Here is a 14623-nt window from a genome sequence, read left to right as displayed (position 1 = left end):
TGTGCTTCCCCTGTGCTTGGAAAATGCTTACAAGATGTTTTGGGTTGCCTTACAAACGTAATGGTTACAAGGAAAAGGTGAATCACTCAATTGAGATCAAGGAAAATGAAAGCAAGAAGAGCTGAGAATAAAAAAGTCACAGATGGGAGAAGGGAGGCTTTGGTTTGTGTTCTCACCAGTTATCTGGAAGTTTTGCAGAGACGTTTGGAAATTACTTGTGAGTTCTAACACTGACCTCCACAGAGCAAAACTGAATGTTTCATTGTCTAGCACCATCGAAAGGGAAAACAGGAGAAAATGGTCAGCATTCAAAGCCTTAGATTTGGTATTAAAAGTCATTTGTCCTTGCCTGATGCTTTTACAAAGCATTCCTTGCATCCATCTAGGGGATCGCTCTGGCTAGGTGCTATAAGCTGCTGTGAAGTGCTGAGACCCATAATTTCTGTGGAATTAAGAACGTTCACGAATTTTCAGTGCTTTGCAAGATGAGGTCTTAAACATAGCTATGTAAATAAATATGTATATGCAATATTTAATATAAAATAGCTAATATTTAATATTTAAATAGATACAATTTTACACTAATTACAAAACCTGAACTCAAAAATATGGCAAACAAATTAGATCCTCAGAAAGAGAACATCTTTTAATAATCTATGCGGTTGGTTCAAGAAAGAAATGTCCAACAACAATTAGTACAATTTTCAATGCTGTTTTGAATAGTACACCTCACAACATGGGATTTGACTCCTGAATTAGGTCATTGGCCCTTCAAGTCCAGAGATTTTAGCTATTTCTGTTATTAAAGGAAGGCAGAGAAACCTAATATAGTTCACCTTGCCAGTTGTTAAACGCTGTATATGGGTAAGAGATGTTATCCTGACGTTTTTAGTGATCAGCTCATGCCCCCCAGCATCATAAAGATTTGATTACTTTTAGCTCAGAAACTTTATTACAGGTAAATCGTATCATGCAGCTGCTCTGCCTCATACAGCGTGATTGTGCCCGTACTGTGACTCTTAGCATCAAAAATTAAGCAAGATGGGGGGCAGATGGGATATTCTAGAGAGTCATTCATGTTTGCTTATTATGGAAATGTATTTTATTTTGGGACACTTGGTGTTGATTCGCAGTGACAGACATTATGCATTGCCAAAGCATAGATGCTGTTCACTTAGACTGATTTTTGAAAGAGCTTGAGTTACAAGTGTGCGTGCTTCAGTACTGGTAAAAACTGACACTGAAAATAAAGGCTCCTGGGTTTGCCGTTGTGCCCACATGAATGATCACCATATTTATCTGTTTGAGGCTACTGCGAGCTGCAGAGCTTTACTTGCTGAGGTTTATTTAAGTGTATCTGTGTGATGCTCTCCTAAAAAGCTGCTGCTCCAACTGCTGCACTCCACATCTCATGGTTCTGCCCAGAGAGCGACGGGGAGTGGAGCTGTGCAGCAGCAGTTCACATTCTCTGACTAGATGCAATTGATGGGGTCCCAACATGAACAGACCAGCTGTTGGCAGTCTTCTTTTAAATGCCAATATACTGGGCATTTAGGCATGATGTTTCTGTTTGCATTATGCAATGTGTTCATTAGACACCACTGACTGTAAGTCAGTAGGCACAAAGGGCTGTGTAACTGGCTTTCAAGCCTCAACAGGGGCAGTTTATGAAAATCTTGTCTCCTTTAACTCCTGGGCTCTTGCAGGATGTACCAGAGAAATAAAACCACTTTGCATAGCCATGCCAACCTCCTTGCTGTCAATGTATCCCCAAAAAGTCTTTGATGACTAAACACACAGAGAAACCTAAGAAATGTTTCCTTTGCTGGCACGCAGGCTTAGGAACAGTATGACTAATGACAACCTTTGTGGGTTGTCCAACAGGTAAAGTTGGAGTCATTAAAACCTCAGGCCTCAGGGCAAGTTGCAGTCATCATCACACGCAAGAATCAGGATTCTTCCCCCCAAAAAAGCTGAGATGCTCAGACATTTAAAGCCCATTTATTTCAGCGCTGCCTCCCCTCCTTGGGTCATGCCTAGCCATTGCACGAGGGCTTGAATGAACTCTGGGGCATCAGGTACTACAGCAAAAATACTGGCTGCTCTGAGTGGTACAGCTGAGCGAGCCGGTGGCATCATCCGGGGTGACAAATGAACTTCACTGTTATTACAGATCAGCTGTGTTTGAGGAACTCATGACCAGTCTTTCAATATTCTCAGCCTTGCACTGCAAACAAGACTCGCAGCGGAGTTGTGCAGTCAGCGCTGTAATACAGAGCATTGCTGGACTAGCCCTGTGTGTTTGAAGTCTGCCTTAATTAATTAAGGGGCCTCACTTCACTCTGCCTCTCATCTCACCAAAGGATCATTGATCCATCCCTGCAAGATGCCCTAAAGTGAAAGGACTTGACCAGGAATTATAAGCTGAACTGTTTGACAGCTGGTGGCTATTTTGGAGAAAAATTTATTTTTCGTATCAATGCTCAAACACTTAAATTGCAGAATAACGCTGTTATTGCTTTCTAAATTCGTTTTTAGAAGCTGCTTTTTAATTAGAATGGGGTGGGTGTGGGTGGGAGTCGGAGAGAGGGAGAATGAGCGTGCATTTGCTCAGAGATGGATTGCTAACTGAAGAGCGTAGGCCCTGGAAGAGTGCAAGGCATTTAAAAGATGCACCATGCAGAAGACTCTCCACAAGCAAAGCTTTTTATGTAGCTATCAGCAGGTTCCTTAATGGTTTTATAACTGTAAATGCTGTCTATGCATTACTGCGTGTGGGAGTAATAAGCATTAGTTAAAAGAGGAAAATAAAAAAAAAAAGTAAGCCAAGACGTTGAGTGCTTTTTTTTTTGCTTTTTTTTCTTTCCCCCCCTTTTTTGTCTCCTGACTTAAACAAACCACTTTGCTGCAAACCAATGATTCTGCCATTTATGTTGCTAGGTTAATAAAAACAAGAAGTGGCGTGAGCTGGCAACCACCTTGAACGTTGGCACTTCAAGCAGCGCAGCCAGCTCCCTGAAAAAACAATACATTCAGTACCTGTTTGCCTTCGAGTGCAAGATTGAGCGAGGGGAGGAGCCCCCTCCAGAAGTCTTCAGCACTGGAGATACTAAGAAACAACCTAAGATTCAGCCGCCATCTCCTGGTGAGTCAAAAAAACTGCAGCCTCTTACACAACCATTTTTTGAACGCGAAAGATACTCGGTGTGTTGCATTTTATCTATTTTAGAAGCATGTCGTGCTAACGCTGGACAACCAATAAAGATAAATACGTTGTTGGCCTCTTGTTTTCAAACTGGGAGCTAGCTCCTGAGTCAAGTCAGATTTAACTCTGAAGGGCCATCCGCAGTCATGTGTCTAGTTTGTCACTGCTCACCCTAACATATAAAGACGTGTGTGCCAGCACACCCTTAATATTCAGAGTTACTCTGGCGTCATAAAAAGAATAGCATTCTGCACAGATGTGCTTGCTCTGTAAGACACGAGGCAGCCAGTATAAAAAGGACTAAAAAAGGCTAGTACTAAAAGGAGTGTCCGTTTGTCTAAAGAGCAGATTCTGGTGCTTGCGCTTTCCTTGCTCTGACTCTGAAACTGCATTTTCAACACAACTGTTGGTCAGTAAAGCTTCAGTTGGAGTCAGGATGGCAGATGCTGGGCTGATCGGTGGGTCTCAGGTGGTTGCTCTGATACAGCTCATGTTGAACGTGTGGCAGATGGAGAGTTGAGAGTATGGTGTATCCCCACTGCCAGACCTCGGTAGTTTGGAGGCACACTCTCTGTTCTTTTGTGGCTAATCCTGTGTGTCAGATAAGTCGTTAGCATCACTGTCTTTGTCTTCTCGTCTGAAAAACTGGAACCGGAAATGCTTGATTTTGGCTGTTCTTTTTGCATGTACAGTGTGGTGTTTGAAACCACACGGTTTTCTTTCTAAACTAATTCACCTTAAGACTCTCAAGATTGGATAGTCATGAGTGATATTCAAGGCAGGAAAATTCTTCAGTTGTAACATTTTAAGTACATAGGAAAAGGTATAGTAAGTATTAGTCTATGATGTTGACTTCTGGACTACCCATGGAAGAGGAAATATTTCCTTGGATTTGCTGGCTATCAGGCTTTTCTGACCAACAAAATAATTACATCGATACCTACCTTCACAATTACTGTTAGGCAGGCCACCTTCTTATATTGCCAAGAGAATATAATTCCTGGAATGTTTACAGCAGTTTCCTGCATTAGAAAGCAGTATTAGGAAAGTATTAAATACCTGAATTTCTGTTAGTGGCAGTTCACTGGTTGAAAATGGGAAGTGGCGAGTCAGGGACCCAGCAAGCTCTCCAGGCAGTTTGCAGGCTGCACGGCTCCAGTTTGAGAATTCCTATTGTGGATACCAGAAAATTGCAAAGACCTTTATAATCATATAATACAGTTCTAGCTTTAACAAGATCATTTGTTATGATAGCGCTTTGTCAGTACAGGAAAAGATAAAGGTGATAAGGCTTAAGTCTTTTTCAGCCTGGTGCATTTAGTGTAAGGATTTTGGGGAGCATTTAGTCAAAATCTTTCTAGGTATATCTCTTTGTGTAATACCTTAAATACTTCCTCCACCTTGTTAACACCTAGGATTATCAGGTACCTCAATGCTAATTATTCAATAGAGAAGATAACTAGGTTACTTTGCAAGGCAAATTTAGAAGATGGGGGGAAAAATACTTGCTACTAAATGTGAATCCTATAGTCCAAATGTGTATGTGTCTGAAATGAGTATAGAGCGTCCTGAACGTGCACCATACAAAAAATAAAATATGTTGGATGTGATTGTAACCTCCTGAGAAGGCTGGTAAAGGGAGCTGAAAATTTTAGACTTCATAAGGAGAGTGATGAGGAAATTCATCTGTTTCAAAACTGAACTGCAGTACCAAAAATGAGAGTATTTTGCTTTGCTCTCTCCTCCCTTACGCCTCTCCCTCCAACATGGCTCTCAGTAGTTGGTTTGGGGATGCTCACCATAAATTGGCTGAATTTTGAGATGAAGAATCGTTATTTAAATACGTAAACTTGAAAAAAGGAATAGAAATGTCAGATATAACATTATATATAGATATAATTACAGGGTCCTTTTGCATCATGACGCTACAGATGAAAATTGCAAAGTCCAAGTTTAAATTTATCATAACATTCAAGCAAGCTGTCTGTGAGCAGAACTGAAACTATTTTTCTAAAATAAAAACACAGCAGGACATAGAGACTAGAAGAGGGGGAAGCAAGCAAAGATCTCAAGGTTTGTTTTGTTGGCGAGAAAAGAGCTCGTGTCACTGAATGGACTGCACTTCTGTACGGAGAAAGGCTTTCCCAGTGTGTATCAGCTTTAGTACATGAAATCCCGCTGAGGTATAGATGCTGCAGAGAGTGCAAGCCTGTTCTCTTTAATAGTCAGCTTTTTTTCTTGCTCCTTTTCCTTTAGTATATAGCAACATTAACATTTTAACTGCACAAAAGAAGTAGAGTTGTAGATGTACTTTAGATAATCTGTTCTCTTTGGCATTCAGAGGGAGCAGGAGCCCAGTACAAGAAACGGTACCCTCCAAAGGTCCTTGCTTTCACCATTAGCCTCTGTTGCACCGTTAGCTCAGCGCAGGCAGAGCCACTTTGAAGCCAAATCCATTTGCAGAGAGCTAGTTACAGTATTAGGGCTGAAGTTAATTTTGATTAAAAAAGCAGGGGGACCTGTCTCAGAGGGGAGGACGTTGTATTTTGTTCAATTCTAACCAGCTGATGCTATGAAATCAGGGTTGTGAGAGTTTAAAAATCAGCTCATCTTCATAAAACTTTTAAAACTAAATATTTCAATTGCTCATGAGAATATATAGGGAATATATATAAGAATATACAGGGACTGTCAGCCTTCTTGCTACAGAGAAGAATTCAGTTCCTATGTAGATGTAGTTCCCAGGTAGCTGACAGGCAGTTCAGAGCAAATCAGCTGTTGCAGGTGTCCTGCATCCAAGGGGTGATTATGTGACTGCTTCACAGATGACCTTTAGAACGTAAGCATAGAGGGAACACGAGGAAACAGTGCAACAGCCATAGAGATGAGATTCCCCTCGACGAACCCAGTCAGGGAAAGGATGCAATGTGTAAGTCAAATTTATGGGACTGCAAGGAAGTGGTCTGGGTCCATGGGTTAGTCCATTTGCTTCTAGCACTGTATCTGGGATTCTCCCATCACTTCTGTTTCTTACGACGTCATTGATAAGGTAAATGGTATGTAAAGGAGTGAATAATTTAGTGCAGTGTACAGTACAATTCAGGATAGTGTCAGCAATTATAAAAAGTTGAAGAAAGGATTGAGGGTAGAGCAGCAAAATGACAGGCTGGTTGGCTTTGTTCAGCAGAGGTTTGCACAGTAGCCAGGGTGTTAGGGATAGGATTACCTGCCTATTTTAATAAATGTTCTGGCTTCATACTACTGTCAGAGCCTCTTCTGTTCTTTCATAAAACTCTCAGGGAGAGGTGGGGGCCTGAATGCATTGCGGAGTGGCTTCCACTGCTCTGAGACTCTGCGAGTTGGAGACATGCTTGTGGTGGGCTGAGGCCTTTGTATATCACAGCTTAAATCTGTCTCAGACAGATAATGCCGTCAGCAGTGAAGACCAGCAGCAGATGCCTAATGACAGGCTAGCTATTTGAGGACCCCTCTTGGCCTTATGTCCTGATTGTTGACTCCGTGCCAAGGTCCATGTCAACTGTTGACCACTTTTGCTGTATAGAAAACCCCTTATAGAGAGAGAAGAATTGTAGGTCTTTGTTAAGCATCTGCTCAGGACCCAGAAGTGGGTGCAAAGAGAAAATACTCTTCCTGTCATGTGTATTTGATAGTTTTGACGAAAATATGCGCAAATTCTGTGGCAAGTTCTAAACTGAAAAGAATTCTGGGGGCCATTACGCTAACCACTAATGGGTGCCGGAGAACAAATTTCAAAAAAGCATCAACGTGAAGGAGTTATTTTCCATTGCTGTATTCTGGCACTGCGCACTCTTAGCTGCAGTGTGTAGTTCTGTATAGAAGACTCTCAAAATTACAGACGGAGGGGTTTGCCCTCCACCGAATGAACAGGATGGCCACAGTGCTACAGCTGAGGATGCTCCTGAGTAACACTCAGCAGCTGGCCCTGATGTCAGCGGAGATTTCATTACAGCAAACCCGGAAAATTGTGCGCCAGTGCTGGAAAGAGGGAGCAGAGCGCGCCAAGAGCGTGTTCCCTGCGTTTCCTTGGCAGCAGAGAAACGAGACTTGGGGAGGGGGATGGCGGGGGGGGGGGGAACACACGACGCGACACAACACCACACGACACAGCCATTCAATGAGTGCGTCTGTAACCAAACCCATCCGTCTCTGCTGGCGGGTGGCTGACTGAAGTGCTATTATTAGCAGGCAGGTGATGTCATGGAGCGTGTCATGAGGCCAGCCAGGGAATCCCCACGGAAGATGGATGGGCAAGGGGTCAGGAGGGGTGGATGTGGGGGGACAGACAGAGGTGTCCCCACGCTTGTACCCGCACCCACCCGGGGGGGTCCCACTGCAGCCAGCGGCCCCCAGCCCAGCCTAACTGGGGCACTGGGTTCGTGCTGTGTAAATTATCTTCCCAGCGTGGCGGCTGGCTGTTCGCTCTGAAGTATGTGAATGTACTTAACCTTCAGTAACCTTTCCATTGTTTACTTTAGAGTATACATTTGTAGCTTCTGGCAAAAGGTAGGGATATCCTAGAGAGCATGTCAGGCCTCATATTAATGGAGTTTCAAGAGGTTGCATTCTTTTTTTTTTTTTTTTTCCCTCAAGGGAAAAAAGTGCTGGCAAGAGAAAGATTTTTTTTATTTTTTTTTAACTGCATATTTCTGTTCTGGTAAGTAAAGGGTCTCTCCTGAAATCAGTACTTACTGCCATGCAGGCTTTGCATGGAAAAAGCCATGCTGGTGCTATAATTCCATGCTGCCGAGAATAATGCGTGCCATTGAGTGAATAGTGGAACCAGAGTTAGTAGGACCTCACCTTCTCAGTGACAAAGATGTTCAATTTATTTCATTTTGGATGGATTTTCTATTGTTAAAAGCATATTCTTAAAAATCTGTTATGACACTTGAAAGATGAGTGTTGCTTAGATGTGGATGTGAGATGAAGAATTCAGTAGCTCTGCACACACAGGATTTTTCCTGGACATCCCAAGTCAGCTGCAGAATCATGTAAGCAGAGATTACCTATTCTAAAAGAACATTGTTGTTTGTCTTCCTTCTTAGTTCTTTGTATACCAAAGCTTATAAAGCACTTTAAAAGATACAGTTTCTATTTCAGGATGTCCACAATCAAAATTAAACATCTACTATAATAAAAACCCTGCAAGGATAGATGTAAAAATGTCAGAGAGCATCTTAGGAAATGTAAAATTTAAGGTGAAACATGAAAAATGAATGTGGTACTTTCTTACAGAGAAGAGGGTTGTTTTCCTATTCTTTGACTAGAAAACATTGCAAACAGCAATGTGTGTAAAATGTATGTGTGAGAGAACATACAACATATAACTAGTTTGCATTTAATGGGTGTGCACGCAGGCACCTGTGTGCACATGCTATATCCAAAAAACTGTTTGAAGTATATTGCTTTGATGCAAAGTGAGGTGCTCAAAGGTTAGGAAATGCCAAAAGTGAGATAAAATCTTTGCAAGCTTAATTATATTTCCTTGTGCGTATACAGTCCAATACATTCTTAATTATGCAGTAACACTGAAATTTTTTCCATGAAAAGTCCATGTCATTCAGTGCATGGAATAAACAGTGCTCAGTGAAGGAGGAGCTATTCAGTATGTTGTGATATCCTCACTTTTCAGTACACAGCCCTTACTTGTGCCACAGTTTTCAACCAGACTCAGAGAATTATAAATTTACTCCTTGGCTTTTCTTATCTTCACTACAACTGTATTTGAGGGCTTTAAAAAGTAGTAATCAGTTTTTGCAATACCCATCTGAGAGGGAAATTAGTATGATTCCCATTCTACAGAAGAGGAAATGGACTAACAAAAAATTTACAACACAAGTATCTGCTAATGCTGGGTGCCAATTTTCTAAGTTTTGGCATGTATAGCCTTTTATATGATCTCATCTGTTGCTCTGCATGTTCTGCACAGCTGGAAAATGGCATCTCTGAACAGACTCTCTGAGAAAAGGAACACACATCTAAGAACCTCTTGCAAAATTTAATTTCGCTCATAAGACCAGTATTGGACTCTTACCGGTATTGAATTCTCTGTCTCTTCATCCAGCTACTTATGGTTCTTTCCCTGTACTTTAACTCTCATTAGGTACATTTTCTGGGTTTTCTTGGTGTTCACTGTTGTGTAGCACCACGTCCATCTAACTTCAGTCTTCTCAGATTCTAATCTGATCTCAGCAGCATCCATATCTCCTTTCCAGGTTCCCAGTCCCCTTGTCAGTCTCCTTCTATTGTCCTTTTCTCCTTTTATTCTCCTTTTCTGTTAAGAAACCCAGTTACCTTGCCTTTGCTTGCCAACCTCCATTTGTAACCATGAGAGCTTGTGTGCAGTGGCTTCCTGGTTATAGCTTCTCATGCTCAACTCCACATTCGAGACTGGCCAGATCAACCCAGGAGCTGAATTACAGTGAGAAATATGTACAAACCTGAAATAAGGACAAACAGGACCTTCAGAAAACCAAGCAGGGAATGTATAGCAAGCTAATAATCTCTACATATAAACAGGTATTTTTCACAAATTCATTTGACCGAATCAGAATAAAGACTGGAACAGCAAGAGTACTTTCTCTGTCACAGGCATGTCCCCAGCATTACCGCCAAGTCTCTTCTTAAACAATGAAGGTACCACTGGTGCTGTGTGTGAAAAAGGTGACCAAATATGTACTTGGCTTGGAAGACTCACAAAAAAACACTTCTCTTTTGGGGACAACAAAAGAGGACCATATATTTTCAAAGGCATATTCTTAAAAAAAGCTGGAGAGTTACAGCTGAAAATTTCCACAACAAAGTTAGCTTGAGGGAAGTATCCATCAGGATGACTTCCTGATGATTGGCTGAAACTTGGCAAAGGTACTGAAAAATTGTTTTAAAAAATTGTACCTGCTCTATCAACAGGTTACTATTAAGACTACAAACATCTCTTATTATTTCTGAAGGAATGTGCTATTTACATTGATGCTATTACTAAAATATAGATGAAGTACTCAGTGGCCTGTGAGTGTGTGACATAGAAATAATTGCCTTTGTAGTTGCTTGTAGTTCATATTCACTCCTGAGCTCTTCTTAGTGGCTGATGACCTAATCCAGAGATTGAAACACTTGCAGTCCCTATTCTGTAGAAGTGTCCCTGACCCAATGGAGGTCAAAAGCAACGTGTATTAACAAAGCAGTAGCAGAAGCTTTGCACTTCTCAAGATAGCATTTGTCTTCCATTTTTTCAACTGTTTATAAGCAGTCATTTAAAAAGAGGCAGGGGAAAAATAACCAACCCTGTAGCCACCACCCAGCAGATAGAAATTTGACTTGTAGCTTGTCAGCTGGGTATCTTTTTTTGCTTTTATACCTTTCCTTATCTAAGAAGATTATATACAACACACTGTTACTCATAATAACAGTTCTATATTAATGAAGCCCATAAATACTGAAAAAATATTTTAGTTGTTTTCTTTAGGTTTACTTTAGACAGGAATCAAGTTCTTGCTCAGGTAGGATATGGGAGAACTTAATTGATTCTTGATAGCCCACCATAAGAGAAATATACAGGGTTAGACAATATGTTTTACAGTAAGTATATGGCTACACTAAGATGTTTACGTACATGTTACTAATATAACAAGATGGTATGTGACAATGTGTGGTTTAACTCAGAAAAGCTTTCAGACTTTTTAGAAGTAATCTAGAATTGTATTGAAAGCCCAAGGGCAGAAGAATGATCCGGGCTCACTCAGGGTCATATATACAAAGGGCTTGTTATATATGAACATGATGATTTTTTTTATTATCATATAGATTCGTTTTATTATAGCACTAAAGCCTTCAGTCAACTGTAGCATTAGTTGTTGCAAATGTTGTTGTTACTGTATTAATGAAATCAGAGAGCTTTTCTTAAAACTTTTTTTTGAACCTCATTACTATGGGAGCATAATCCAAACATGCTTCAGAAAGCTGAGGACAAGAACAATGTGGTCTACACAATGTGGATTTTATATATGCACTTGCTCCTGAGACTGATCTCCAGATAGTGGAACATGTGTTACAGATATAAATGAAACACATATAAAAAAGGTGTTCTTCAGTTAAAAACAAGCTCTGCCTGCCAAGATGATGAGTGTTCTAGGATTCTGAGTCAATTATAAACTACCTTCACACACAGAAGAAAAGCCCATACTGCTTGTTCCAGTTTTCCCTCTAACAGTAATTTATAAAGTTTTGTTAATTGGTTGTTGAACGTAGATAGTCAGGCACTATAAAATGCTTACGTGACAGTTCATAAAAAAGAAGGACCTCTCAAGCCAAAACCATGTCTTCTTGGGTCTATTAGACTTGTGAATTTTTTCTGTTGGTAATTTTTTTCCCCAATTGCATCTAAATATTTGAATTCTACAGATTCTCCTTGGGTAGAATTTCTACTGCAAGACCAATCAGATCCAAGGCTTAGACGTTTTTACAAATTCCCACTTCCCAGCTTCTAAACCAGAAAACTACTACGTCAGATCTTTGGGGTTGGGGGGTTTTCTCCTCAGTAGTCACATGAAAATAACAACTTCAGTATCTACCTTAAAAGACTGGTCTGGATGTATTTTATCATTAGCTTATATGATTTATTCATTTAATGATCTTATCACTGCTCAGTCTCATCAGAATAGAACAATACACCCTTTTCTACGCTTGTCATCATATCTAGAATACAGCAATTCACCATGGTTAAGGAGGGCAGTAGTGCAGGTTCTCTATCGCTTTCTGAGATCTCAACGTAGAAGTTTTTGCAGATGAAATAAATGCTTTGCAGAACTGACCTGGTCTTGTTACATATGCTCTACAATGACTCTAACTATATTTTGTTAAGATGTCCATTGCTATTTTTACAATTTTATTAGCAGTGTTAGCTGTAGCCTCCTGTTCAAATTCTACTTTTGGTGATTGCTTTCTTCTTATCCCCGATGGCCTTTTGCATTTCTTAAATACAATCTTTTGCCATGCTGTCTCAAAGATGGCATAGAGTTCCAGTGTGCCACTAATCATTTGCCATGTTTCACCATGGAAATGTCTGCCTTTTAGTGGTAAATGAAATTATGAATTTATATTAATATACCAGTTTAAATTTGTGACAAAAAGCTTCTGGCTGAAGTTTGCCTTATAAACATACATGTTGTGATAGTGATTATATAAAGAAGCTGTGCCAAAGAACAACCTTCATTTACTCTGTTGTAAACTGTAGACAATTAACTTTGTATCTCTGACCTCTGATTTAAATGATCCTTCATCTAGATGATTTCTATTCATGTTGCTTCAGGCAGCAGATTAAATTCATAGTTCTAGGAAAGATGATGTCTATTACTGCACAGCATATCCTGATCTCAGAGGATTTTGGGGAAGTTATAAAGTACTGACATGCATGGTATAAGCAGGCTTGTGGGGGAAAGAACCAGTTTCCTTTCTGATTATTATTTCCACATGAATTTGGTTGCTACCTTTTAATATTTCTTTTTTCTTTAATTTCCCAGCTAATTCTGGTTCCTTGCAAGGCCCACAGACTCCACAGTCTACTGGTAGTAATTCCATGACAGAAGTGCCAGGCGACTTGAAGCCCCCAACACCAGCATCAACACCTCATGGACAGATGACACCTATGCAGGGTGGCAGGTATGAAAAGGCCTTTGCTTCATTTGTTGTTGGGCTGTAGTTCTACCACAGTTTAAGACAGTCTTTCGCTTTCCCCACTGCTCGGGCACTCATCTGATTTAGTCATGAACCAGTCAGAGCCTTAAAAGCAACAGAAAATTACTTCATTTTGGAGGGGAGAAAGGGAAAGGGAGAAAGGAGTAGGAGCTGCATTAGATTTCTAAACACCAGAGGAGGATCAGACAAGCACCAGTGCAAAGTGGGGCATATGAATATGTGAAGAGTGGGAAGGAAGGTGGAACCCAGCAGCACCAGCTTAGAACCACAGCCTTCCTTTCCTTGCTTACCCTGTTCTCCACTGGTATGCAGGCCCAGACATTCATGCTCAGGAAGGGGGAATGTGTGGTTTTAAGGTGTCATTAAAATTAAAATTATAAAAAGCATATATAATAACAGTGGCTGAGATAGCAGAGGATTCAACTAGATGGACCAAGAGATCCCTTTCAGTTCTATGTCCTGTAAGTCACACAGACCGGCTGAATCTGAAGTGAAGCCTTCTCACCATTCATTAGGGATCCTTAGCCCACTGAAGTCCAGCAAAAAGAGTTCTTGTTGACTTCAGCAGAAAAATAGCTGAGCTCTGAACTATGTACAGAATCACTCTGAACTTAACATACTTAGGTTCTTTTTTTCTCCATCTGTAATACTGCAGAAAGGATAACAAGAACCTTTTTTAATCATCTTCAATTCAGTTTTCTTTCACTCTGTAAAAAGTTTTCTTTTGCATTAACAATAAATCTGATAGTTATCAGGGAAACTCCATTTTCCAAGCCAAATTTTTAAGGGCTTTAGAATAAAGCTGGCTGCAACCATAAAAGTTAGTGCCTCTCCATAACAGTAAATGGTATTTGGGAGGTAAATCAAGTGTTGCTGTTCATTCTTTCCTATAGTAGGAGAGCAATGGTGTGCTTGGTAAATTTGAAAGGTAATAAATATGAAACTGATAAAAAGTAATACTACTTTGACACAGCATATAATTAACCTCTGGAGCTCACTGCCTTGGGGTAGTGAGGCAAACAGCTTAGTAAAATTTCAGAAAGGTTTAGACTTTTATATGAGTAATAAGAACGCGCACAGTCGAATTAGATTAAAACCCCTGATCTTTAAAGTAAGTAGCCAGATGAGCTTGGGGAAAGAAATGGGTAGATTTTTTTTAACAATCATCCATTGTGAAAGTTTTTTGCATCTTTCTCAGATGTATCCTGCACAGATCACTACTACAGCGTCATGGGCTTGGTGTATAACAGTTCAGTCTATTTTCACAGTTCTTATGAATACATGATGATGTTAATGCCTCCTTTTTCTCACCTGCTAGAAACAGCGCAGTTAGTGTGCACGATCCCTTTTCTGATGTAAGTGATTCAGCATTCCCGAAGCGAAACTCCATGACGCCAAATGCACCGTACCAGCAGGGAATAAACATGCCAGATATGATGGGAAGGATGCCATATGAGCCGAATAAAGATCCTTTCGGTGGAATGAGAAAAGGTATTTTCTTTGCAGGAGCTTAAGTGTCCTTCCCTACTTCTACGTAATCAAGATGTTCTAGTTGTCAGAATGAGCTTTTTTACTTCGCTGATTTGGTAAAATGGTATCCTTGTAGCAAAAGCAGAGGTGTTGTGCAATTGTGGTTCATTCTGGTTATATTTTTCCTCTCACTGTTTATTTTAGATTTAACAG

The 14623-nt window shown here is 40.4% G+C and overlaps 1 protein-coding gene across 4 annotated transcripts in view; it reads left to right on the top strand.

Moving 5' to 3' along the window:
• ARID1B (AT-rich interaction domain 1B) overlaps positions 1-14623 on the top strand; it is a 343106-nt gene that overhangs the window by 314128 nt on the left and 14355 nt on the right. For all 4 annotated transcript variants that reach the window (XM_074144442.1, XM_074144445.1, XM_074144443.1 and 1 more), the window contains 3 exons: positions 2941-3145; positions 12766-12904; positions 14259-14431. In XM_074144442.1, coding sequence (XP_074000543.1) covers positions 2941-3145; positions 12766-12904; positions 14259-14431 — 517 coding nt within the window. The remainder of the gene's footprint in view (positions 1-2940; positions 3146-12765; positions 12905-14258; positions 14432-14623) is intronic.

The sequence above is a fragment of the Numenius arquata genome, chromosome 2, assembly GCF_964106895.1.
Source record: "Numenius arquata chromosome 2, bNumArq3.hap1.1, whole genome shotgun sequence".
NCBI classification, from domain to species: domain Eukaryota; kingdom Metazoa; phylum Chordata; class Aves; order Charadriiformes; family Scolopacidae; genus Numenius; species Numenius arquata.
This window is presented reverse-complemented; position numbering and strand designations above follow the sequence as displayed.